This window comes from Myotis daubentonii, chromosome X (assembly GCF_963259705.1).
Source record: "Myotis daubentonii chromosome X, mMyoDau2.1, whole genome shotgun sequence".
Classification (NCBI taxonomy): domain Eukaryota; kingdom Metazoa; phylum Chordata; class Mammalia; order Chiroptera; family Vespertilionidae; genus Myotis; species Myotis daubentonii.
The window spans coordinates 106,691,422-106,718,975 of NC_081861.1; the positions used below are offsets into that span (position 1 = coordinate 106,691,422).

The following is a 27,554-nucleotide window of genomic DNA, read 5'->3' on the forward strand; positions in this document are numbered from 1 at the left end:
AGCTAGTCCTCCAGCAGCATGAACTTACTCATTTAGGGAAGACTGCCCTAGAAGCTTTGTTAGGCAGATCTACCTAATTGCCTGTCTTCCCTCCTTATGTCCCTCAGTCTCTTAGCATTGCCTCCTCTGTGAGCAGAGCAATGCCAAACAGGGTCCTATAGGACCAATAGGAGTTCAGCGCTGCGGGCAAGTTCCCTTTGAAGACTTAGAGGTAGATTTTATAGAAATAGGGCCCAACACAGTGAATATATATCTACTGGTCTTTGTTTGCACCTTTTCAGGCTGGGTCAAGGCATGTCCCACTCGCACAGAAGAGGCAAGAGAAGTCACTAAGGCATTGCTGAAGGATATGATTTCGCGGTATGGAATGCCTCCAACCATAGCGTCGGATAATGGCCAGCCTTTGTAGCAGAAATAGTACAATAGGTATCTAAGGCTTTAGGAATTAAGTGGAACTTACATACAGCTTACAGGTCCCAGAGCTCAGAGAAAGTAGAGCGCATGAACCGACACTCAAGCAGTCTATGCCTAAACTATGCCAAGAGACAACCTTACCTTGGAGAGATATCTTGCCTCTTGTACTCCTGCGGGTGTGCTGTGCCCCAGGGGTGAGGGTAGGTTTATCTCACTTTGAAATTCTATATGGCAGACCCCCTCCCTTAATTCAGCTGAAGGGATATTTGAGGGAAATAGGGAACTTAGGAATTCAGAAGCAATTACAAAAACTAGGGAAAACTGTCTTTGAGGTCCACAGATGGGTTACTGACTGATTACCCATCTCTCTAGGAACAGCTGTACACCATTATAAACCTGGAGACCAAGTTTGGGTAAAAGATTGGAAAAAGGAGCCCCTTAAACCAAGTTGGAAGGGACCCTATCCAGTCATACTAACCACCCCCACAGCTCTCAAGGTTGTAGGACTGAACACCTGGATCTACCACTCCCCGGTGAAAGCAGCCCACCAGCTGAGTGAAGCCCAGCCTAAGTGGAAGGTGACCTCTGACCAGAAACATCCCCTGCGGGTCACCCTTAAGAAGATGGCGGACTTGGCTGACCGACCTATTCCAAGGAATTTAGATAACACCATGCTGAATTCTTCCTTACACTAATATTTCTTTTTTTTTTAATATTTTTCCCTTTATTGAATAAGATATTACAAATGTGTTTTTATCCCCCCGATGTCCCCTCATCCCCCCAATCCTGCCCTCACCTTCATCCCCTGTTGTCCACATCCATCACTTATGCTTGTATGCAGGCATACAAGTCCTTTGGTTGATATTTTCCCCTCACCCCCACCTTCCCTTGCCTTCCCTCTGAGTTTTGAACATCTGATCAATGCTTCTCTGTCTCTACATATGTTTTTGTTCTTCAGTTTATGTTGTTCATTATAATCCACAAATGAGTGAGAGCATGTGATATTTATCTTTCTCTGACTGACTTACTTCACTTAGCATAATGCTCTCCAGGTCCATCCATGCTGTTGCAAATGGTAGGAGTTCCTTCCTTTTTACAGCAGCATAGTATTCCATTGTGTAGATGTGCCAAAGTTTTTAATCCATTCATCTGCTGATGGGCACTTAGGCTGATTCCAAATCTTAGCTATTGTAAATCTTGCTGCTATGAACATAGGGATGCATATATCCTTTCTGATTGGTGTTTCTGGTTTCTTGGGATATATTCCCAGAAGTGGGAAAACTGGGTCAAATGGAAGTTCCATTTTTAGTTTTTTTTTTTTTAAATTAAATCTTTATTGTTCAGATTATTACATTTGTTCCTTCCCCCCCCCCATAACTCCCCTCCTCCCAGTTCCCTCCCCACCCTCCGCCCTCACTCCCCACCCACTGTCCTCATCCATAGGTGCACGATTTTTGTCCAGTCTCTTCCCACATCTCCCACCCCCCTTTCCCCCCCAAGAATAGTCAGTCCATTCCCTTTCTATGTCCCTGATTCTATTATAATCAACAGTTCATTCTGTTCATCAGATTATTTATTCACTTGATTCTTAGATTCACTTGTTGATAGATGCATATTTGTTGTTCATAATTTGTATCTTTACCTTTTTCTTCCTCTTCCTCTTCTTAAAGGATACCTTTCAGCATTTCATATAATCCTGGTTTGGTGGTGATGAACTCCTTTAGCTTTTCCTTATCTGTGAAGCTCTTTATCTGACCTTCAATTCTGAATGATAGCTTTGCTGGATAAAGTAATCTTGGTTGTAGGTTCTTGGTATTCATCACTTTGAATATTTCTTGCCACTCCCTTCTGGCCTGCAAAGTTTCTGTTGAGAAATCAGCTGACAGTCCTATGGGTATTCCCTTGTAGGTAACTGAGTTTCTTTCTCTTGCTGTTTTTAAGATTCTCTCTTTATCTTTTGCTCTTGGCATTTTAATTATGATGTGTCTTGGTGTGGTCCTCTTTGGATTCCTTTTGTTTGGGGTTCTCCGCGCTTCTTGGACCTGTAAGTCCATTTCTTTCACCAGGTGGGGGAAGTTTTCTGTCATTATTTCTTCAAATAGGTTTTCAATATCTTGCTCTCTCTCGTCTTCTGGCACCCCTATAATTCTGATGTTGGTACGCTTGAAGCTGTCCCAGAGGCTCCTTACACTATCCTCGCATTTTTGGATTCTTTTTTCATTTTGCTTTTCCAGTTGGATGTTTTTTGCTTCCTCGCATTTCAAATCATTGACTTGATTCTTGCGCTCCTCTGGTCTGCTGTCGGGCGTCTGTATAATATTCGTTATTTCAGTCCGTGTGTGCTTAATTTCTAGTTGGTTCCCCAATATAAGATCGAGGGTCTTATTAGTTTTCGTGTAGATCTCATTAAGTTTATCGGCAGCTTCTAAACAGTTCTTGAGAGACCTTAAAAGCGTGGTTCTGAACTCTATTTCTTCCATTGACAATTTTGTCCTGTTTCTTTGTCTCCGCATTTTGTTATGCTTCCTTGGTGCACCCCCTAGTGGTCTTTGTTCCCAGTCTTATAGATAAATCTTGATTGTTGTAGCTAATCCCAGGGAGGGTTTGACCTCCAGGCCAAGTGGCTATGAGAATCAGCGGTGTCAGCAGTGAGGAGAACTTCTGTCCTCTAGGGAGGTGCTAATCTAGCCTTTGCCTGAGGCTATCCGGCAAAGGCCTCTGTGCAGGGCTTGGGCGGGGCTGGTCGCACAGGATCAACAGGGTGGGCCGGAGAGAGCAGTTATGGCGGCTCTCAGTCCTGTCCCCAGGGGCTCTGCCTCTCTGAGTCCCAGCACCCGCTGCAAAGCTTGGAGAGAAAGCTGCACTCGCTCTGACCGAAGCCAGACAGTCCCGCTTCTCCCGTTTGAGTCTGGGTCCCTAAAGACTCGCCTGTATCTGGAGCTCAGAGTCTGCGACTCCCTCCCGATTGAAAACGCCAACCGCGCCCTCGGCCGCCAGCCCACTCCGCGCACTCCGCACCTCAGAATTTGACTTCAGCACTGCGCCTCCTCTGAGTGTCCGTATGCGTTTCTCTTTCCTCCTGGTTGTAGGACTTCCACTCAGCCAGCGTTCCTGTGGTTCTGGGTGATGTCCGTTCCGTGTTTTAGTTTCACTTTTGAAGTAGTTGTTCAAAGCAGCAAACTCCGGCGTTAACCTATGCCGCCATCTTGGTTCTCTCCCATTTTTAGTTTTTTGAGGAAACTCCATACTGTTCTCAACAGTGGCTGCACCAGTCTGCATACCCACCAGCACTGAACGAGGGTTCCTTTTTCTCCGCATCCTAGCCAGCAGTTGTCCTTTGTTGATTTGTCGATGATCGCCATTCTGACAGGTGTTAGATGATAACTCATTGTTGTTTTGATTTGCATCTCTCAGGTGATTAGTGACTTTGATCATGTTTTCATGTGTCTCTCAGCCTTATGCATGTCCTCTTTCAAAAAAAGGTCTATTTAGGTCCACTGCCCATTTTTTTATTGGGTTGTTTATCTTCCTTTTGTTAAGTTTTATGAGTTTCCTATAAGTGTTGGAGATTAAACCTTTATCGGAGATATCATTGGCAAATATGTTCTCCCATGCAGTGGGTTTTCTTGTTGTTTTGTTGATGGTTTCTTTTGCTATGCAGAAGCTTTTTATTTTGATATAGTCCCATTTGTTTATTTCCCCTTTAGTTTCCATTGCCCTAGGAGCTGTGCCAGTGAAGAAATTCCTTTGGCATATATCTGAGATTTTGCTACCTGAGGATTCCTCTAATAATATTATGGTTTCCCATCTTACGTTTAAGTCCTTTATCCGTTTTGAGTTTATTTTTGTGTATGGTGTAAGTTGGTGGTCCAGTTTAATTTTTTTGCATGTGTCTGACCAAATTTCCCAGCACCATTTATTGAAGAGACTGTCTTGACTCCATTGTATGTTTTTACATCCTTTGTCAAATATTAATTGAGCATAGTGGTTCGGGTCGATTTCTGGGTTCTCTATTCTATTCCATTGGTCTGTATATCTGTTCTTGTGCCAGTACCAGGCAGTTTTGAGAATAGTGGCTTTGTAATACAGTTTGATATCTGGTATTAAGGTCCCTCTTACTTTGTTCTTTTTTCTCAGGATCGCATCAGCTATTCAGGTTTTTTTTTTTTTTTTAATTCCAGATGAATATTTGGAGAGTTCGTTCTAGATTTCTGAAATATGCTGTTTGTATTTTAATGGGGAGTGCATTGAATCTATAGATTGCTTTGGGTAGTATGGACATTTTGATGATGTTGATTCTACCAATCCATGAACATGGTTTGTTCTTCCATCTGTTTATGTCTTCCTTTATCTCTTTTTTCAATGTCCTGTAGTTTTCTGGGTAGAGGTCTTTTACCTCCTTGGTTAAGTTTATTCCTAGGTATCTTAATTTTTTTGGTGCAATGGTAAATGGGATTTTTAAAAAATTTCTCTTTCTGTAAGTTCACTATTGGTGTATAAAAATGCCATAGATTTCTTGGCGTTAATTTTGTTTCCTGCTACATTGCCAAATTCCTTTATTAGGTCTAATAGTTTTTTGATGGAGTCTTTAGGATTTTCTAAGTACAGTATCATGTCATCTGCAAGTAATGACCATTTTAACTTCTTCTTTTCCAATTTGGATGCCTTTTATTTCTTCTTCTTGTCTGATCACTTTGGCTAGCACTTCCAGTACTATGTCAAACAGGAGTGGTGAAAGTGGGCATCCCGGGGAGAAACTAAGATGGCAGCATAGATAAACACCGAGAAATTGCCGCCTCCCACAACAATTGAAAAATTCCGCAAAGGACAGAGCGGACATCATCTGGAACAACAGGAAGGCTGGCTGAGTGTAAATTCTACAACTAGAAGGAAAGAAAAGCACACTGAGAGCCAGAGGAGCTGCGGAGGTGAAGTGCAGAGGTACGGCGGCTCGCGCGTGCAAAGGGGGTAGCACCTGAGGACGCGGCTGTCTTTTTGAATCACAAGCTCCCAACTGCTCTGAACTCTGGTTCCGGGAAGTCTCTGGGGACCCAGGACTCATACGGGGAGAAGCTAGACCTTCGGGCAGTAGGCGAACTTGAGAGCGGCTTTCCCTCAGAGCTGCTTGCAGCCATTACCGGTACACTGAGATGCGCGACTCCTTAGGGCTGGGCGGAGAATCAGCCATAGCTGCTTGCTTCACCCTTTGATTCCCTGAAGACCCCCCCCCCCCAGGCTGCGGCAGAGGCTTTTGCATGTGAATGTACCGGCCCTTTGCACACTGATAATTACCTAACTGCAGCGGAGCCAGGCAGACCCGGAACTTCCAAGAGAAGGCCCAAGGCCCCGCAGCAGCTTGCATTGCTTCACAGCTGAGCCTCTTCGTGGCTCCTGCTGTGTGGCCTCAGGCAGAGGCTGAATTAGCACCTCCTTAGATCCAGGAGCCACTGTACCCAGTGGTCAGAGGGGGACCATCCAGATTGCAACTCCTCAGATCCATAAGGGACACACTCAGGGAGCAGACTCAGTGAGCACCAAAGCCCCACTGAAGCAAGTCTTGCCCCAGAAGGGTGTCTTCAGCACAGAAGTTCTCCCACTTCAGACACAGCTGATTCTCACAGCCAATTGGCCTGGAGGTCAATTCCTCCCAGTGATCCTACAACAACCAAGGCACCAAGAGTGCACCAAGAGTGTCCACCTCAGGTAACTGGGGAGGCTGAGCCACTGGGCCCTACAGGACACCTGGCATGAAGGGCCACTCTATCAACACAGGGAAGCAGCCAAAATGCGGAGACAAAGAAACAGGTCACAAATGGCAGAAATGGAGGAAAGCAAACGACTGGATATAGAGTTCAAGGCCACGTTTATAAGGTTTTTCAAGAATTTTATGGAAACCGCCGATAAATTTAATGAATCCCTCAATAAGTATAGTGAGACCATGGAGGACTTGAAAAAGGACCAACTAGAAATTAAGCATACACTGACTGAAATAAAGAATAATTTACAGAGATCCAACAGCAGACAAGAGGATCCCAAGAATCAAGTCAAAGATTTGAAATACAAAGAAACAAAAAATACCCAACCGAAAAAGAAAAAAGAAAAGAGATTCCAAAAATATGAAGATAGTGTAAGGAACCTCTGGGACAACTTCAAGCGTACCAACATCAGAATTATAAGGGTACCAGAAGGAGAGAGAGGGCAAGATATTGAAAACCTTTTTGAAGAAATAATGACAGAAAACTTCCCCTACCTGGTGAAAGAAATGGACTTACAAGTCCAGGAAGCGCAGAGAACCCCAAACAAAAGGAATCCAAAGAGGACCACACCAAGACACATCATAATTAAAATGCCAAGAGCAAAATATAAAGAGAGAATCTTAAAAGCAGCAAGAGAAAGTCAGTTACCTACAAGGGAGTACCCATACGACTGTCAGCTGATTTCTCAACAGAAACCATGCAGGCCAGAAGAGAGTGGCAAGAAATATTCAAAGTGATGAATAGCAAGAACCTGCAATCAAGATTACTTTATCCAGCAAAGCTATCATTCAGAATAGAAGGTCAGATAAAGAGCTTCACGGATAAGAAAAAGCTAAAGGAGTTCATCACCACCAAACCAGCATTATATGAAATGCTGAAAGGTATTCTTTAAGAAGAGGAAGAAGAAAAAGGAACTCTTACCATTTGCCACAGCATGGATGGAACTGGAGAGCAGATAAATACCACAGGATCTGACTCATTTGTGGAATATAATGAACAACATAAACTGATGAACAAGGACTGATCCAGAGACGGAGAGGCATTGATTGGACTGTCGGGCCTTGGAGGGAAGGTAGGGGAGGGAAGGAGGAAGGGGGAAAGATCAACCAAAGGACTTATATGCAAGCATATAGGCCTAACCAATGGACACGGACAACGGGGGGGATGAGGGCATGAGCGGGTGGGGGGTAGAGGGTAACGTGGGTACAAGGACACATATGTAATATCTTAATCAATAAAAAATATATTAAAAAAAGTGGGCATCCCTGTCTTGTTCCTGTTCTTAAGGGAAATGGTTTTAGTTTTTGCCCATTGAGTATGATGTTGGCTGTAGGTTTGTCATATAAGGCTTTTTATTATGTTGAAGTATGATCTCTCTATTCTCACTTTGCTGAGCGTTTTTATCAGTAAAGGGTGTTGGATTTGTCAAATGCCTTTTCTGCATCAATTGATATGATTATGTGATTTTTGTCTCTCAACTTGTTTATGTGATGTATCATGTTTATTGATTTGCAGATATTGTACCAGCCTTGCATTCCTGGAATAAATCCCACTTGGTCATGGTGGATGATCTTTCTAATGTCATGCTGGATCCGGTTTGCTAGAATTTTGTTGAGGATTTTAGCATCTATGATCATCAGAGATATTAGCCTGTAATTCTCTTTCTTTGTGGTGTCTTTATCTGGTTTTAGGATTAGGGTAATGTTGGCTTCATACAAAGAGCTTGGAAGTGTGCCTTCCTCTTGAACTTTTTGGAATGAGAAGGATTGGCTTTAGTTCTTCCTTGAATGTTCGGTAAAACTCCCCTGTGAAGCCATCTGGTCCAGGGCTTTTGTTTGCTGGAAGCTTTTTGATTACTGTTTCAATTTCATCAGTAGTTATTGGCCTATTCAGGTTTTTTGATTCTTCCCGATTGAGTTTTAAAAGCTTGTATTTTTCTAGGAATGTGTCCATCTCGTAGAGGTTGTCCAGTTTGTTGTAGTAGAGTTTTTCGTAGTATTTTTTGACAATTCTTTGTATATAAGTAGGACCAGTTGTTACTTCACCTCTTTCATTGCTGATTTTTTTTATTTGGGTCCTTTCTCTTTGTTTCTTGGTGAGCCCGGCGAGAGGTTCATCAATCTTGTTAATACTTTCAAAGAAACAGCTCTTGGTTTTATTGATCTTTTGTATTATTTTTTTGTTCTCTATGTTTTTTATTTCTGCACTGATCTTTATTATTTCCTTCCATCTTGATACTGTGGGCTTTTCTTGTTGCTTTCTTTCTAACTCTTTGAGTTGTAGGGTTAGATAATTTATTGCCAGTTTTTCTTGTTTTTTGAGGTAGGCCTGTAGAGCTATGAACTTCCCTCTCAGGACTGCTTTCATTGTGTCCCATAGATTTTGGATTGTTGTGTTTTCATTGTCATTTGTTTCCAGGATGCTTTTGATTTCTTCTTTGATCTCTCTGGTAACACAGTCATTGTTTAATAGCATGCTATTTAGTCTCCAAGTGTTTGATTTTTTTTCAATGTTTTTATTGTAGTTGATTTCTAATTTTATGCCATTGCGATCTGAGAAGATGCTTGTTATGATTTCTATTCTCTTGAATTTGTAGAGACTTTGCCTGTGTCCTAATATATGGTCTATCTTTGAAAATGTCCCATGTGCACTGGAGAAGAATGTATATTCTGTAGCTTTGGGGTGAAATATTCTGAAGATGTCAATTAAGTCCATCTGATCTAGTGAGTCATTTAGGATTGCTGTTTCTTTGCTTATTTTTTGTTTAGTGGATTTATCCAGTGGTGTCAGTGGGGTATTGAAGTCTCCTACTATGACTGTATTGCTACTGATCTCTCCCTTGATATCTTCCAGAACTTGTTTTATGTATTTGGGTGCTCCTGAATAGGGTGCATATATGTTTACCAGAGTTATATCTTCTTGTTGAATTGCTCCCTTTTGTATTATGTAGTGGCCTTCCTTATCTTTTGTTATGACCTTTACTTTGAAGTCTATTTTGTCAGATATAAGTATCACAACCCCAGCTTTTTTTTCATTTCCATTTGCCTGAAAATTTTTTTTCCATCCCTTCACTCTCAATCTGTGTGAATCCTTTGTTCTGAGGTGGTTCTCTTGCAGACAGAAAATATATGGGTCATGTTTTCTTTTTTAAAAGTATATTTTATTGATTTTTTTTTACAGAGAGGAAGGGAGAGTGATAGAGAGTTAGAAACCTCGATCAGCTTCCTCCTGCACACTCTCTACTGGGGATGTGCCCGCAACCAAGGAACATGCCCTTGACCGGAATCGAACCTGGGACCCTTGAGTCTGCAGGCCGATGCTCTATCCACTGAGCCAAACCGGTTAGGGCCATGTTTTCTTATCCATCCCGCTACCCTGTGTCTTTTGATTGGAACATTTAATCTATTTACATTTAATGTTATTGAAAAGTACTTGTTTGTGGTCATTTTTATTCTTAATGTTTGTGTTTCTTCTTGTCTTTCTATTTCTTATTTTTACAGCAGTCCCTTTAACATTTCTTGCATTGCTGGCTTCATGGTAATAAACTCTCTTAGCCCTTTTTTGTCTTTGAAGCTCCTGATTCCACCTTCAATTTTGAATGATAGCCTTGCTGGGTATAGTATTCTTGGATTTATTCCCTTGCTTTGCATCACTTTGTATATTTCATTCCATTCCCTTCTTGCCTGGTGTATTTCTGTAGAGAAGCCAGCTGATAGTCTCATAGGAGATCCCTTGTAGGTAACTTTCTGTCTCTCTCTGGTAGCCTTTAAGATTCTTACTTTGTCACTGGTGTCTGCCAATTTAATTATGTTGTGTCTTGGTGTTGGTCTTTTGGGGTTCATCTCCTTTGGCACTCTATGTGCTTCTTGGACTTGTGTAGTTTTTTTCTTGCCAGTATCAGGGAAGTGTTCTGTCATTTCTTCAAACAGGTTTTCTATTCCTTGCTTCTCCTCCTCTCCTTCTGATACCCCTATTAAGTGAATGTTGTTTCATTTTGCATTGTCCCAAAGCTCCCTTAGGCTCTCCTCTTGCTTTTTAAGTTTTTTTCCAGTTGCTCCTGTGTTTGTGTGTTTTTTCCTAACTTGTCTTCTAATTCGCTGATGCAGTCTTCAGCCTCTTCTAGTCTGCTGTTTAAGCCTTCCATTGTGTTCTTTATTGCAGCTATGTCGTTCTTCATTTCCTCTTGGTTCCTTTTCATGTTGGCGGCATTCTCATTCAGCTCCTTATAATTCTCATTGAGTTTGTGTATTTGTCATCCAGCCATTTGAGCATCCTTATAACCATTACTCTGACTTCTTTCTCTGATAAGTTAGTAGCCTCAATTTCATTTAACTCCTTTTCTGGTGATTCCTATTTTTCTTTCCTTTGTGGATTGCTTTTTGTCTTCCCATGTTTTGCTATAATTTTTTAATTGTAGCTCCATTTGCTTTGCTACCCAGTTTCTTTAGGGTGTGGTGCTACTGGTGTGACCTCTCAGGTCTCCTGGGTTTGGTAGTCTCATGTAGTTCCTTACTTGAGCTATTTGGGTTCTCTTGATGTAGTACTGCCAGCTGGAAAGGCACAACTGAGGTGTCTAGAAGTCAGCAGCTGTGCAGGGGGTGTTCCAATTTTTGCTGTCTTATGCTCTTGGTTGAAATCACGCGTGTCCCGAAGGGACTCACAGTGGCTCCCAGGAACTGTATATTGGGGTGGTGGGGCTCAGGAGGCCTGCGCTCTGGCAAAGCGTGACTGTGGTGTCCAGAGTTCTGTAGTTTTGGGGTGGGCAGACTCAACTTTTGCTGCTGCCTCCGTGGTTGGATACACATGATCCCAGCGGCAGCTCACAAGGCACCTGTGGTGTGTTTGCCATCAGGGTGTACTGACACACTCTGAAGGGCCCTGGCACTGAAGCCACTGGATTGCAGTGTCTGTGGGCTGGTATCCCAGAAGAGGGAATTCAGCATTTCTACAGCCCAGCAGTGCACCCCTGTTTGTTTAAGTGCAAGACCAGCAGGCATCGCAATGAAGCCCCAGGGCTGCCTGTGGAGTGGTGGTCTTGGGAGACCTGCAGGCTGGAAAAGCATGCAACAGTAGTGTCCAGAGTTCTGCAGCTGTGGGGTGGGGAAATTCAGTATCTGCTGATGCACCTGTGGTGGACAGGCTCGTGTTCCCAGTGGCAGCACACAGGAGCACCTGCAGTGAGTTTGATAGCGCAGGTGCACTGAAGCACTCTGAAGGGCCCTGGCACGCTTAATTGAGGCATCTTTGGGCCGGTATCCAGGATGGGTGAATTCAGAATTTCTACTGCCCAGGAGAGTGTGTCCCTATTAGTCCAAGATCGGACCCAACAGAGGCTCACTGCGGCTTCCCAAAATGCCCTGTGGATAGATGGGCTCAGGGGGAGTGAACAACTATGGCAGTCTAGTTTGCCAATACTGAGCTCTGACGCACTCTGAAGGGCCCTGGTGTTGAGGCGCCCTGGCACTGAAATTGCGCAGCTGGGTGTGTGTGGGCAGTTATTCAGGCAGAGGGAATTCAGAATTTCTACTGGGGGGCAGTGCGCCTGTGTCTGTACAAAATCACACCCAGCTGAGGCTCACAGTGACTCCTAAGAGAAGTCTATGGAGTGGTGTGCCTCGGAGACCTGTGAGCTGGAGATGCTCAAATGCGACATTGGAGGTCTGCAGCTGGTGAGAGGGAGGCTGCACTTACTGCTGTTGGCGGGCGCAGTGCTCCTTTGGTGGTGGAGATCTCAGGGTCTGCGAGTCTGTGGGTGTGGCTGCAAGATTTTGGCTGGAGTGGCTGCTGGGTTTGCAGGCGGGCAGTATCCCAGGCCTGTCTGGGTGGTGGTGCTGATGAGTTCTTAGAAGTGGCTGCTCCCCCCTTTAAGATGGCGTGGGCTCTGTGCCCGAGTCCCACAGTCTGGGGAATGCCACAGCGGTGGTAGTCTCTCCCTGTCCCAGAGAGCCTGGTCTGTCAGCCTTTGCTGCTCCTGCAGGATTTAACTGTCCCTCACTCACACACACAACAGACACATCCACTCACTCTCCTTTCATCCCCTCACTCACTCACTTCCTATCCCTCACCTCCTTCCTGCCAGCTGCCATCTTTTTTCTCCTCCTAATATTTCTTTCTTATCCCCCCCTAAAAGTAATATGCTCTGGTATTTCTGGATAATCATTGTTTTTATCTTTCTAACTAGAGGCCCAATGCACAAAATTCATGCATGCATAGGGTTCCTAGGCCTGGCCGGAGATCAGGGCCAATCTGTGGGGCGACTGGGGGGGGGGGTCCCCTCTGGCACCTGCCTTGGCTGGCCTGGGACATGTGGGCTGGGGGCAGCTCCTGCATTAAGCATCTGCCCCTTGGTGGTCAGTGCATGTCATAGTGACCGGTCGTTCCACCGGTCATTCTGCCATTTGGTCAATTTGCATATTAGGCTTTTATTATATAGGACTAGAGGCCCGGTGCATGAAATTTGTGCACTAGGGATGAGTAGGGGGTCCCTTAGCCCAACCTGTGCCCTCTCGAAGTCCGGGACCCCTCCCTCCTTACCGCCCACCTGCTTGTTGCTTCCTACCACTCAGCTTGCTGCTCCTTAGTGCTGCTGCGAAGGCCTTGGGTCTTCTGGGTGCTGGACCTGCGGGTTTGTGTTTCTGATACCCCCAGCAGCCCCAGCACCTTGATGGCGGGGCTTGGGCTGCTGGGTGCTGGTGCTGCAGATCTGTGTCTTCGATCAGGGCCCCAGCAACCCCAACACCAAGGCGGTGGGCCTTGGGGCTGTTGGGTACAGGCCCCCCCTGCGTGTTTGTGTCTTCTATTAGGCCCTCAGCAGCCCCAGAGCTGAGGTGGTGGGCCTTGGGGCTGCTGGGTGCAGAGCCTGAAGGTTTGTGTCTCTGATCAAGCCCCCAGCAGCCCTAACACTGCCTCAGCAGGGCTTGGGGCTGCTGGGTGCCGGGCTCCCCTGCGTGTTTGTGTCTCTAATCCGGCCCCCAGGAGCTCCAGCACCGCCTAAATAACTTAAGGGAAACTTTATTTAGTCTTTTAAAAGCAATCTAGTTTAAAAATGAGTTGTAGTTAAGAGAGAGCAAAGAACATGGTACCTAAGAGTGAGATAGACAGACAGAGGAGAGGCTGGGCACTGGTCAGGGGCTTACATGCCAGCTGTTCTCCACCTGGGAAATGATGTAAAATCGGTTTCTTTAGTTTTCTGCTCAGTGGTCTTCTCCAGCGAGTAGAGTGGCATCTTCTCGCTTCTCCCTGGGGCCTGGCTTGGTGGTCGCCTTGAGGTCTGGCTGCGCTCCAGCGGGATCCGCACAGGCCTGCCTGCTCCGCCTGGCCCTGTCCACACGTTGCTTCCTCCGAGTCTTCCTTGGGCGCAGCCCCGGTCCATCACCTCCTGTGTCTGCACCGCTTCCACAGGCCGAGAAAGAGGCCCACACGGAGTTCAGGTCTGCAGGGAGCTGGTCCTCTACTTTCAGAACTTTCGGGATCTCTGCTTGTAATTGTTCCCTTCCATGACCTTCCTTCCCTACATCCAGCGTCTTCCTGGAGCACCGCATGCCTGCCCTCCAGCAGCAGGTTGTCTTTGTATGGCTTTCAGGGCAGCCTTCCGGGCCTGGTGGCCGCACTGCGGCCCTCCCACATTGGGCGCCGGGCCTGAGGCCCGCCCGGGGAAGGCAGGCGGCTCCCCACCAAGTCCTGCTGCACCAGGCGCACATGGGTCCGCCCCCTCCCCCCCTCCCCCGCCCTCCAAGCATGGCAGCTCCACCCTGTGCTCAGGGCCTGGGGGTTAAGCAGCAGGGTGGTCCTGATGCGGTAGAGCTGGGCCAGCTGGGCCAGCTTCCTGTGCTGGGCAGAGATGGGGGGGTGGAGGCTCAGGCTGGACCCTGGGGGAGGTCCCTGAGGGCAGCTCTCTGCTCCTCCTAGCGGGCCCTTTGCCCCCCCCCCCCACCAGGCAGGTGGTCCTGCCCTCCATCTCTGATAGCTGGGAGCCACTGCCAGGGCTGGGTGCACCCCCGTAATTCCAGTGGGGCCCAGCTTCCTGAAGGGAGCCCCGAGTCCTAGTGCCGGTGGCTGTGGAAGCCAAGCAGAGTTCTGATAGGCTGCGGCTGGAGGCTGGGGGCACCCCCTGGGTGGCGGCCCCTGCCAGCAGCTGGACAGGGGTGCGGCAGTGGAGGCGGGGCAAGGGCGGGGGTGAAGGGGCCTGTGGTAAATCTAGGGGCCTGGATGCTGGCTCCACCACAGGGGCTGGGGTCGCAAAGTCTTGCAAGGAGGTGGGGTAGAGGGTGCCGTAGGCGGAGTCCATGGAGCAGTAGCTGCCCTCCCTGGGGCCCAGGGCCAGCAGTTCACTGGTAGGTGTGACAGATGAGGCGGTGGTACTGAGGGACATCTCGTGCGACTGGGAGCTGAAGGGGCCGCCCTGGAACTCGGGAGAGGAGAGTGTCTCCCGGGCTCTAGCACCACCATGGCCAGGGTCTCCGGGGAGCTGTCCGAGGCGCAGTGCTGGGAGTCCAGGCTGTTGCTGCTTTTGCGCAGGATGGTGGGGGAACTGGCGGCGGAAGTGCTACTCTCCCCACCCTCCTCTTCCTCTTCCTCCTCCAGGCTCTGCAGGTGCTGCTGGCTGCCCGCGTGCTCCTGCCCACGCAGCTGCTGCAACTGGCTCTGGGCATTGTAAATGGAGTCCACCCAGCCCCGGCACAGAGCCTGCCCGCTGGCCTGGAACGTGTAGACCCCACGGCGCTGTGGACCTCGTTCAGGTAGATGAGGAGGAAGGAGCCAGGGTCCCGCAGCTCCCGGCACACGATCTTGTCCACCAGCAGTGGTGACCCTGGTCCCCTCAGCCTCCTTCACTGCCTTGGTCACTGAGAGTAGGGCCGTGAAGAGGAAGCAGTACACATCCATCTTGCTGTGCTTTCCCTCCTTCATCCTCAGGCTGCCCCTCCAACAGCAGCTGGCACGTCTGCTCCGGGGAGGCACCAGGGATGGGCGCGGTCAGGTCCAGGTGCAGAAATTCCTTCAGGAGCTTGTCCACCTCATCGTTGTTACCCTCCACCACCTCATAGGCGTCCATGCGGCTCACCACGGCCGCCAGCTGCTGCCGCTCCTGTCGCTGCCGCATGCATGCGTTCACGTGGTGGATGAAGCCCTCCACGGAGCTGATCATGGTGATGACGGCCTCCTTGGCACGGGGCTCGTCCGTCTTCCTCAGCACCAACTTGAGCAGCAGCGGGTACTTGGTGAGCCGCTGATGGGGCTTGGCAAGCATGTTGCTCAGCTTCAGCCGCTGGCACTGCTGGTGCTCCTCAGCCCACGTCACGTAGGCCCGGAAGAGGTCGTTGTCCCGCAGCAGGCTGCGCGAGTACTCCATGCAGCCCTCCTCCTCCATGAAATACCGGATGTAGGGCTTGAAGAGGGAGCCGAACATCTCAAAGCCTTTGAGGAGGTCCAGGGCTGCAGCAGTGCCCTCATGCGCAGCACCTTCTCCACCATTGGCGCCATCACGCTGCCCCACAGCCCGCAGTGCAGACATCTCGGGGATGTTGCTGAACAGGAGCGGGGTGTGCAGGTGTCCGGACTCCTCCCCTGGGCGACCCTTCACCCGGGAGTCCCCGCAGCTCCATTCACCCCCTCAGCCAGTGGGGAGCGCCCTCAGTGGGTCCACTGCTCTGGGCGCTGGGGAGGAGGAGGCCAGGGAGGGCGAGGCCCTGAAGCAGGAGGAGGCCGCAGAAGGCAGGAGAGGAGCCCAGGACTCACAGCGCCCCCACCACCCCGAGTCCGCTGGGGCCTGCACCCAGGAGTGCCATGGCTGTGGCAGGGCCACCGGCTGGGCTTGGAGGTGAGTCCTCCATGCACAGTCCCAGTGGCCTGCCTGGTATGGGTGGGGATTTCGGGTCACCTTGAGGGAGGCTCCGGCCTTTCTCTGCTCCTCTTCTGGCGGAGCGGTGGGACTCTAGCACTGAGGTTAGAGGAGCCGCCTTCCAGCCCCCAGGCCACTTCTTGGAGTCAGAAGTTGTGCATCGGCCTCTGACTAGGATGGGACCTCTGCACCCCCAGGGTGCATAAACACACAGGGCTTCCATCAGGCTCCAATGATTCCGGGAGGCCTCTCCACTCAGCTGATCCTGGGGCCCTGAGGCCTGGCTGCTCTGCGGCTTGGGGGCTGTTTGCCTTCGCTCCACCACTTGGAGCCTGCGTATGCAAATTAACCGCCATCTTTTAGCTTCTATACTTGAAACATTGTATCTTTTGGAGCTGTTGATTCAGGAGCTCAGAGGCAGGCCTGGCAGGCAGGGAACCTTGGCTTCCTCCATCACCGAGGCAACCAAGCCTCCTGTTCACTTCAGCTGTTTGGCTTCAGCCGCCATCTTGGTTGGCAGTTAATTTGCATATCGCCCTGATTAGCCAATGGGAAGGGTAGCGAAGTTACAGTTAATTACCATGTTTCTCTATTATTAGATAGGATAATTCTTATTTTGTCTTTTTGTGAATTTCCCCAGGACCCTAGACTAGTCCCAGGATTAGAACTTTTCTGCCCTTGCTGGGACACATAAACACTTTAAATTACTACCTCCTACACAGCAAAGGAATTTATTGCTGTCCCCAGACAAAATGAGGCTGGTTCTCTTACTATTACTAAACTCTCTTATTCTTGACTACTCTCAAGTGTACACTCTGCCTCTCAAGGATTTTCTAAGTCTCAAACCCTCAATTTAACTCCTCAACCTGACCAACTCTGGGCTGAATAAGGACTGCTAGCTCTGTCTCCCCCTCTCATCAACAAGCTACATGGCAGCCCCCACTTCCCTGCATGCATGGTCTGATTCCAGACTGCCCTTCCATTATAAGGAGCGTTTAAGTTTCAAATGGTACTATAAGCCAGGACCCCGCACTACTATGACCCTCTTGGGGAAGATAATGAAGATGATGAAGACTCAGCATGCTGAACCCCCTTTATCTCAATGCCCTCCTTCAGCTGGAAGCAGCTAGAGTGGTCGTCATTCGTATCCCCAATCTCTGAGTCTTCTATAATCCCCCAAGCTAAGGCTAGCTTGTGGATCAAGAAGGGGGAATGTGAAAGGATGTAGGGGGACTAGCAGCCTGACTCTGTACCTAGTTAATCAGTATCCTATTGCACATTCTTGATAGTTTATAATTAAGTCACTGCCCCTTTCTTAATAATCTGGTCTTGCAAGACCTATTTTCCTAATTAATCCCAATTTCTAAAGGGCCATAAACCAAGAATGTAACAACTTAGATAGAGGGGAGGTCACTGGTGCCACCCAGACCAGGCATTTAGATACAATCTAACTTCCCTATTCTAACTGACTCAGGAGGGGCTGTGAAAGTCCACCACAGAAGCCCAGTAGTTAGGAAACAAAGAAATTTAGGAATATATAAGGGGCGATCTCATTGTATTAGCTGTTCAGGCTTTGGATCTTTGAAGCCCCTGAACCAGCAGTGCTGCTTTGATTAAAGGCTTCTTTCCTGATACCTCCAAGTGCTCAACTGTTCCTTCTCTTGTGCCAATTCCACAACAGTATGATTAGAAAAAATAATCTTTAGAAAGCAAACCATGTACCAATGAATAGACTGGAAGGAAAACCACATGTAAATATAAAATGTGCATTTAGAAAGGCCATAATGCAGTTTCAAATGATAAATAACACACACGTGTTTGAACAAAATAGTTTAATTTATGTATTCCAAAATCACTAATAAATGGCTAGAATTCACTTCTTTTACCTATTGCTCTAAAAAGTTTCCTTGTGCCAGTCTGCAGTCTATCCCCTGTCCCTATCCCAATCCTTGGCAACCACTAATCTGATCTCTGTTCCTAAAGCTTTGCCTTTCCCAAAATTTCATATAAATAGAAATATACAGTGTGTAGACTTCTGTGCCTGTCTTTGTTTTTTTATAATTTTTTTTTACTTAGCATAATATCTTTCAGGTTCATTGAAGTTGGTGTATGTATCAGTAATTTATTCCTTGATTCAATTGATTAAAAACTAATGGCAAGCCGAAACAAAGCAGCTAATACAAAATTCCTGCAAATAATTCCAAAGATACGTGTCATAAATTCACCTGCATGTGCACACATATTAAATTGGAGACCAGCATTTGATATATAAAAAGTCAATTAAATGTTTAAAGAAATATCTTTTTCCACAATGAATTTTGTTCATAACAATAGTATAAAACTGTATACATACAGATAACACATCAATAAAAGTAGGTGGAATATCTTATACAGTATAGATATTTTTTTCAGTGCAAGATAATGAGTCTGATTCACCCATATCTCATAGCAGCTCTTTGACCAAGAAGAATGACTATTAACTTTCTAAGGCAGTTAGAAGATAATTGAGGACACTACTGATAAAATTGTGCTGCCCTTTGAATGTGACAACCCTGCTAGTAAGATACAAAATGTATGTGAAATTGTTTCAAGTTGTGTTTTGAAAATGTTTGCATTGAGCCATTTTTGCACAGAACAAAATTGGTAGGTTGAAATTGTCTTTGAATCTCTTCAATCTCTTTTTCTGTAAGTAATAATAATAGCATTGGCTAACATTTACTGAGTACTTTACTGTGTGCTAGACACTGTGCTAAGCATTTTATGATAGATTGTCATACTTCTTAAAACTTTGAGATAAGTGATGTCATTATCACAGTTTTCAAAGAAACTTAAACACAGAATTCAAATAACTTGTCCAAGATCATACAGTCAGTGTTAAAACTGAGATTTGAAACCAAAACTTAACTGCTATAGCATTCTACCCTAATCCTTGTATTATACTATTATACATACATTTAACCTTCTAGAATTTAGAGTCTAGAATTCTCTTTCTCCTGCCCACCAGTCACTGTAGTGCTCTTCATTGTTATGCTTCCCTCAAGACTTATATTTATTCTTTTCCAGTTTTAATGGCCCACCTTCTTAACTATCTTTCTCTTCATGCCCTGCTCTTCACCCAATGTTGCAAATAATGCATCTGATTAAGCAAATGCCACTATGGTATGAAAACTTTATGGTCCCCCTTATCTTTGTCAGGGATGATTGCATTTTATACAAAATTATTTACAATTAATTACTACTAATACACTTCTAGCAGATGCATGGAAAATGGGTGTGAATGAACAGGAGAACCTTCCCAGAATCCATTATTTTAAACCATATAATCAACCATAAGGTTGACTATCCACCCACATATTCCCCATGGTCCTATGTGACTTGCGACAGACTATAAGACAAGGTAAGAAATACAGGTATATGGAGGTTCTGTAGCAGAGGATTTCCCCCCCTTGTCTAAACTAAAAATCTGAATGGAAATTCAACCTGTGACCAGTTTCAAACTGTGCTGTATCCAATTTAAGCTAACAAGCATTATTGATACCAGTTCCAACGTTATTGAAACAGTGTATTGAATGGTCTCCTAACAGCTTGAGAAAAACATTAATAAGTCTCCCTGAAGATCTAATTTTTAATTATAGAGTGACCAGAGTATTGGGAAAGATTAGCACTTCATGTGGCTTAGATCACAAAGGAGTTACTTGAATATATTAATCTTAGTATATATTATATTACATGGTAAAATGTTGTCATTTCACAGCAAAATCCAGAATTGGCAAAAATTTACCAAACTTCCAAACTGACTGAAACAGAGCACTGTAATGAAAAGAAATAATCATATTCTTCAGGAAAAATTAGAAAATGTGTTCTGACTTCAAAACAGTTACTATTGCAAGTACGTATTGGTGTACCTAATATGAGAACTGTCATACCTAAAAATGATTTTTGTTTTAATTTTAACATTTATAGTAGTTTACTCATACAGGTAATAAAAATGGTACTTGGATAAAAATATTAAAGAAAGCTATCTTGTAACTTGCAGCCAAAGTAGAGGAACTTTATTTTTGTGATGGTAAATAAATAACATCATTTGTTTTAAATATAAGGTAAGAAATTTAGTTTTTATGTAATGCAGGCAGTTATTTGTTAATCTTCTAGAACAAATTTATTTTCATCATTAGAAAGTTTGCTTTTTTTCTTGTATATTACAAAAAAAAAAACCAAAAAAAAACCAACACACACACCTTTAGGTCCAAATGCAATTGAGAGTAAAATACTTTGGCGACAAATCCTTACACGAGAAAATGCTCTGATACATCATTAAGAGAAAAAGCTGGACATATAACTGCATATTCAGTATAATTCTGGTTTTGCTGAGTATATGTAATATGCACATGAAATGACTAGAATGTAATATACTAAGATGTTAATGATTATTATTGGGTGATGGGATTACAAGTGGTTTTGTTTTTCTTTTTTAAAAATTATTTTTGTTGATTTAGAGAGGGAGAGGGAGAGAGATAGAAACATCAATGATGATAATCATTGATTGGCTGCCTCCTGCACACCCTCTACTGGGGATTGAGCCACAACCAGGCATATGCCCTTGATCAGAATTGAACCCGGGACCCTTCAGTCCTCAGGCTGACACTTATCCACTGAGCCAACCAGCTAGGGCTTGTTTTTCTCTATATGATCTACATTTTCTTAAATGTCTAAAATGAACATTTATTACTTTTATAATATGATGAAATGTAAACAGGAAATATAAAAAATAGTCTTAAAGGATGTGAAAACTTCATTTAATCTTATCATACTCATCCATTGACTTGTCTTTTAAATAGATTTATAAAGATTTCCACTCATTTTTTAAAACAAATGATTTCACCACTTTGTCGATGTTTTTACAGATCTGAAAAAAACTTGGATCATTGTATGTGTATGTTTATATGTGTCTCTTCATGCAACATTCTTGAAAATTTATCAACTGGGAAGGAAAACTTCTGATGTGCTATTTGATACCCCATAACTTCCTCCATTAGTTAAGTAATATGAAGACTTTTAATTGGTATAAAACTTTGAGAAAAAAAGCATGGGTGTATTTTATCCAAATTAAAAGCCTGTTCAACTGGTGTCAGCTAAAAGATAGATCCTATATCATTTAAAAAATCTGTTGTAAAATATCATTTTTTGTTTATACTGTGGCAATTTACTTGCTGATTTAACCATTTAAGTATAATACCATGAACAAATTTGTTACAGAATGTTTACTCTATTCCATTGGTGTTGGAGTAATTCATTGGTAAGTAAAGCCAATAAAGGATTATGTACATGTCAGCTTGGAAATCAACCAAATTTCCAATTGAGTACTCCATATTCTCCCTTTTTGAATCCCCTGATACTTTATTATTCTCAGCATTCTTTGTCTTGTTACAGAACCTTATTTCTGTGAGGAAAAAATTATCTTTAAAAGGGATACAGTACTCATAACACAAAAACTTTGGAAAATAGACATTACAATAAAGAAATAGATGGCTGTTAGTTGGAAATCATTTATTGCCTCTATAAAAGTAAAAAAAGTCCTACAAAAGTTCACATTAGAGTCTGATATGGTTTTAAGGTGTTAGTATGTTTCAGAGGTAGTACCAGTAAAATGGGATGCATGATTTCTAAAATTAATTACTTAACAAGTTAATGCAACATAAAATTTCAATGTGGAACAATATACTCAGTATATACTTTAATGGAACAATCATAATTATATTCCATGAAAATATCATTTTATTCTCTTGTACCCCTTAGCAAATCTGTTATTAATAAAGATTTGTTTTGGGCAATGGTATTTTGACTGTAGACTCAAAAGTTAATAGGCTCCTCCATTATATCATCAACAGAGCATAGCTTGTGAAGAGCATGATACAGTACTATCTGCCAAGGATAACACCAACTTCAAAGATAAGCCTATTTACTCACTGTTTAGACACTATGGTTCTTAGAACTCCTTTAAAAGGCAAATGTATCAGAATTTGGCATTTTTAGGATATAAATGATAATCTAATATATATTTTAAAATAAACATTATTCCTGGTATACCATTACTGCAACATGTAGGAAAGACAGCAGTTAATGTCTCTTAAAAATGATCATAAACTATCAGACTAAGATGAGGAAACTATTCCTTGGAAATGGGCTAAATGCTCCTTTCCCTCAAAAAAGGCAACAAAGTCTATTTTAGAGTCTAGAATTCTTTTAAATAGACATCTTACATTTTATCCTACAAACTTACAGATTGTTGACTATGAAAGTACCTTGAAATAGATGGTGCTGTCTTAGGAAAAAAGACTTCTTGGACGTCTTTTGAAGTGTTGGTAGTATACAGAGCACAGAATGTGATTTGGTTGCAGACTATTCTCCAACAATCACAAATATTTCTATCACATGATTGCAATGGTAGCATACAAGTCTCGCTGTTGCCCTAGCTGGTTTTGCTCAGTGGATAGAGCGTCGGCTTGTGGACCAAAGGGTCCCGGGTTCGATTCAGGTCAAGGGTACATACATTGGTTGCAGGCTTCTCCCTGGCCTGGGCCATGGTCGGGGCTCCTGCAGGAGGCAACCAATCGTTGTGTTTCTCTCACATCAATGTTTCTTTCTGTCTTTCCCCCCTCTTCTATTCTCCCCAAAAATATCCTCGAGTGAGGATTAACAACAACAACAACACAGTCCTGTTGTTATAACTGCTCTTACAACAAAACATTCCCGGGTTCCATAAAAAGGCCAATTTTCTTTTAAGTTTTCTTTGCGTGTGTTAATGTTCCTATTCACCAGAGTAACTGCAGTTCTGTTTTTCTTGTGAATAATTTGAGCTTGGCTGAGATGAGAAAGGTATATTCATTTTTTGTTTATTTTATATTTTAATACATATTTTGGAAGGTAAGTGCTCTTAGATGCATATTTCCTGCTTAGAAACTGGTTGGCTATCTTAAGCTGAAAGCAAACATCGAAGTTAGGTAAAAGGGAAAAAAAAAAGGCTTTTCACGTTAACATTTGTTTTTGTGAGAGATGGTTCAGATAGTGCGGTCTGTTTCACTATTGAGTCACAGCTCTATAAAAAGAAACACTAGTGGGGTTTTTTCCTCCTCTGAGTCATGAAGATGTTCACAAAAGAAATAATGAACTGATGTTTTTCCTCCACTAAAATGTCTCAAAAGCAATTCCAATCTGTAAGAAACAAATTTTCTTCATAATAGATTTTTCAGTACTTGACACCTTGGCATCACCTTGCCTATTATTATTTTTCTTTCTGGATACAGATATTTGCTTTGGTTTCGCTTCAGAATAACCATATTTCATTTTAGAAATGTTTTAAGTCCAGCGATGGTAAAATAAATAAATCTGGTGCTGAAGCATACATGCCAAAGCAAAAGGATCTCTAAATGCAGTTTCTATTTTAATGGAACTTTAAATAGGGACAAGGGAATCATCTATGCTTTCTCTCAAAATTGTGGACTAGGATTCTTCTAGGAATCACAACTAGCAGAATAAAATCTATCCAACCTTCTAATTAAATAAACTGTATTAATATACCTGAAAAGGTGATAAGAAATCATTTGTTTTGAAGTTTATGGCTTGTTGAGGAATTGAAATCCAATGTCCTTAAAGCAGGAGGTCAAATAATATTTTAGTGACTAAATGCTGAGATATGACAAATAGAATCCATTTAGTTGAAAGATGTAGGAAAGAATCATCTTTCCTTACTTTGTAGCAAGAACCAAAAAAGAAGGGACTTAAATTGAAGCAGAAAAAAAAAAAAAGTAGAGTTTAAAATTAAACTCAGTGACTAGGAAGGAGATCTTAGGGGAGGCTTAAAGGTCTGGAATTTGTTCATGCTACATTAAGAAATGATTTATATATTTGCTGTATATAGTAGGAACTCTATCTCATGGAAGAATTGGTGAGACAGATAAATGTAATCATAATATCTGAAGTTCAATTGTTACTCAGCACTCTTTTTTTCTGAATAAAATTTGATTTGTCATCAAGGAGTAGTAAACATTGTTTGCAATTAACCATATGACTGTCAGCTAAACAGGAGCATACCTAACCACTGATCTATTTCTGCTAACAAAAGAACCATAATAAGATGGCAGTAACATTAAATCAATAGGTGACAAAAAGACGTATTATCAATAAACTTTACTTATTTGTGTCTGTGGTGAGGAGACATTTCAAGGTCAAATACATTCATAACTGCCTTTCTGTATTCATAAATTGGTATCTGTGAATTCCAAGATCAAAATTGGTTTTTCTTACAAATTACAAAATTATCTGATGTAGAAATTTGATGGCCAAGAGTCATGTAAGCTACTTCTTTAACATTTTTTATGTGTAGATAGTAATTTAACCATGCACATGATTCCACACAGTCAATCTACAGATATATGATACTGTATGCTCAGGGAGAAACTGGCATTTTCCCTTTTATAGGCTCTGGTGATGCCATCTGGTACCCAGAATGAAAGGTCTGAAAATTTTCTACAGTGTGTTGCCATCTGGTACCTGCTAATAGAACAAAGGGGTAACGTGCTCATAGAACAGTGTCCAGGAAATCCAGAAGACTGGATTTACAACCAAAGTAGTATAACTCTTTTTTTTAATATTATCCTTGGCTGATGGCTCTGTACAAGCTTCACATGGAAATGAGGTAATTATTATGGCAAAGCTAAATGACTTAATTAAACACAATCTTGCCAAGCCAGCATGGCTCAGTGGTTAAGCGTAGACCTATGAACCAGGAGGTCACGTTTCAATTCCTGGTCAGGGCACATTTCCAGGTTGCAGGCTTGATCCCCAGTAGGGTGCATGTATGAGGCAGCCAATCCATGATTCTCTCTCTCCCTCTCTGAAATCAATAAAAACATATATTAAAATAATAATAATCTTAGTGGCCAACCTTGACTTTGTGTCTCATAAAATATTTAAGAAATCAAAAATATTATGAAGATGATGATAAACTTGTAATATTTGTCCAACATTTCATGTATTACTCAATTTTACTAGTAAAATGTGAATCATATCAATATTTTTCATTTTCAGCAATGAAGAATTTCTATTGACTAATCTTTTACAACATTTTGTTTCTGTACACTTAATTTATTTAACTTCATGTTGGTGAATTACTTTTCTATAGTGCTTCCCCCCTCCCCCCGAAATATTTGGGTTAGATAATGGAAGAATACCAACAATTTACAATTATATACTAGTAATCACTTCAATTTTCAATCATTAACTTAAGTCAAATTCTCACAGAGCTTGCAAAATAAATCCCAAGACTCGTACAGGTTAATTCCCTTTCAAAGTTTCATTTCAATTTTCAGTCCACTTTCCTGAGTAAAAGTGTATATTAGGAAAAGGAGAGAGAAAGAAGGAAGATGTAATGGCTACAAAGACAATAATCAAGCTTCAGTAATTTGATAAAGCAATGTTGAAATACTTTTATTTTTGTGTCTCTGGCCAAAGCTATTATTGAAACTAAAATTTTTCTATAAAATCAAACAAAAAATTTCAAAAATTATACATTATGCATTTCATAGCTAAGCTGTTCAAAATTAAATATTTTCCCACATTTCTATCAATTTGGGAAAAACTCTCAAAATATGCTTTTAAATTTCACAAACAATTTTTTGTACTGTAGCCATTATATCTTGTCCATTCTTAACAGAATATATTGGTTTCAACAATATGTTTTTCCAATTGAAGAATTTCAGGGCAACAGAATGCAGTTATCGGAATGCATGCCTGTTAGGCAGCGTAAAGGCTGTATCATATACCACCCCCCTCAAATCACAAACAGTCTGAGGCATTTTTCTCTGATAAAGAAGATACACTGAATGAGGTATCATCAGGCTCCAGCGAGGTATGATTGAAATCCATCTCTTCTAATTCAGGAGGTAAATCTGACAGCAGTGCCTGAGTTGGAAAAATCAATTATTTTGAATTAGTATGTGGACAGATTTCCCCCCAATTTTATGTTAATAGTTGCAGTTCTCTCATGTTGATTTATTCTTATGGATTTAAAGAAAGGAGCATTTCTCTTTCAGGACTTTGTATGATATCTTACCTAAAAGATAAATTCTTAACACACTAGTACTTGATAGTGTGGATTATGTAAAGTAGAACCTCGGACAAAAGGGAAATCAGGAGAGAGATGAACAACTATTCTGTATCAAGTGCTTTGAAGTGTTTCAGATAACGTAATTTTCATACTAGTTTTAAGTGTTCACTGATCACTGTTAAAGGGCTTTAAAATTACATTCCTTATTAAAATACCTCTGCCTAGTTATGCTGTCTTTTAGAGAAAAACACATTTCACAAAAACGTCTTTTGTACTTCAGTGGGACAAAACTTAACCATTGAGAAAGAAGTTCAGCTTTTTTACTTTAGACTAAACTTTAACAACTTTAAAATATTAAGTATTTTTTCTTTTCTTTTCTTAGGCTATGCCCATCTATCCACAGATGACCAAACACCCACTGCGGCACAGCTGAACCGGTGAATCTAGCTGTGTAATGATGCATCTAGAGGGATGGTCATTTCTTTACTGGGAGTAATTAGGATAAGTCAAGAGCCATGAACTAAGCTTTGCCATGGGGTAATTTTTTTTTACTGGGGTTGCAGAACATGCATCCATATATTAGAGGAATAAATGATCAATTAAGATTTATATAGCTGACAGTGCTGATGCCCAATTGACCGTAAGAATTTATGAAGAAAATGACTGATTTGCTGCTCCCAATACTAAAAATAATGTAGCATATCTGAGAAATTTTTAGTCAGCATTACTTGAAATGTGGGCTTTGAATGTAGTGGTAAAGAAGGCCCAAGGGAACCAAAACAAATGCAAGCTTGCCATGACCTAATTAAGGAACAGAAAGATGGGGCATGTTGGAGAACATATGAAATCCACTGTTGAAATAAGATAGTATTCTCCTACTCTCCTTATTAAAGGAAATGAGATCTAAAAATCCTATGCTTTTTATCTTATAGCAGAGAGGCAAGATTAGAAACTTTCTCCTTTTTGTCAGGCAGCATAAAGAAAAACTAACTCCTGTCTGAAAAACATTATATTTTATATTATTAAATATTTCTTGGCCCTGGCCAGTTAGCTCAGTTGGTTAGAGTATCATCCTGATATGCCATGTTTGTGGGTTCAATCCTAGTCAGAGTACATACAAAAATCAAACAATGAATGCATAAATAAGTGGAACAGCAAATCTCTCCCTCCCTCTCTCTCTCCCTTACTCCCCCCTTTCTTCCTCTCTGTCTAAAATTTAAAAAAAAAAGAGTTCTTGAATTTCCTGCTGAAATTGAGAGTATTTACAAAGCATTCACCTAAAAGTACTACATGATTTTTAAGATGGTAGGTTGCAGTAATAGGACACCATGCCATTGTCTTCTATAACAGTTGTTTACCACTAACCCAGTCCAAGTAAAACAAAGTCTTTGCTGACACTGGCTGATAATAGTTTATGAGAAATATATCATTGTATTTAGTT

General features: G+C 42.7%; 1 protein-coding gene and 1 pseudogene across 2 annotated transcripts in view; both read right to left on the reverse strand.

Moving 5' to 3' along the window:
* Positions 1-13,941: 13,941 nt before the first annotated feature.
* LOC132224645 (pleckstrin homology domain-containing family G member 5-like) lies at positions 13,942-21,666 on the reverse strand (annotated as a pseudogene).
* The window catches only part of HDX (highly divergent homeobox), a 157,051-nt gene continuing 150,395 nt past the window's right edge, over positions 20,899-27,554 (reverse strand). For both annotated transcript variants that reach the window (XM_059679101.1, XM_059679102.1), the window contains one exon: positions 20,899-25,968. In XM_059679101.1, coding sequence (XP_059535084.1) covers positions 25,843-25,968 — 126 coding nt within the window. In that variant the 3' untranslated portion in view covers positions 20,899-25,842. The remainder of the gene's footprint in view (positions 25,969-27,554) is intronic.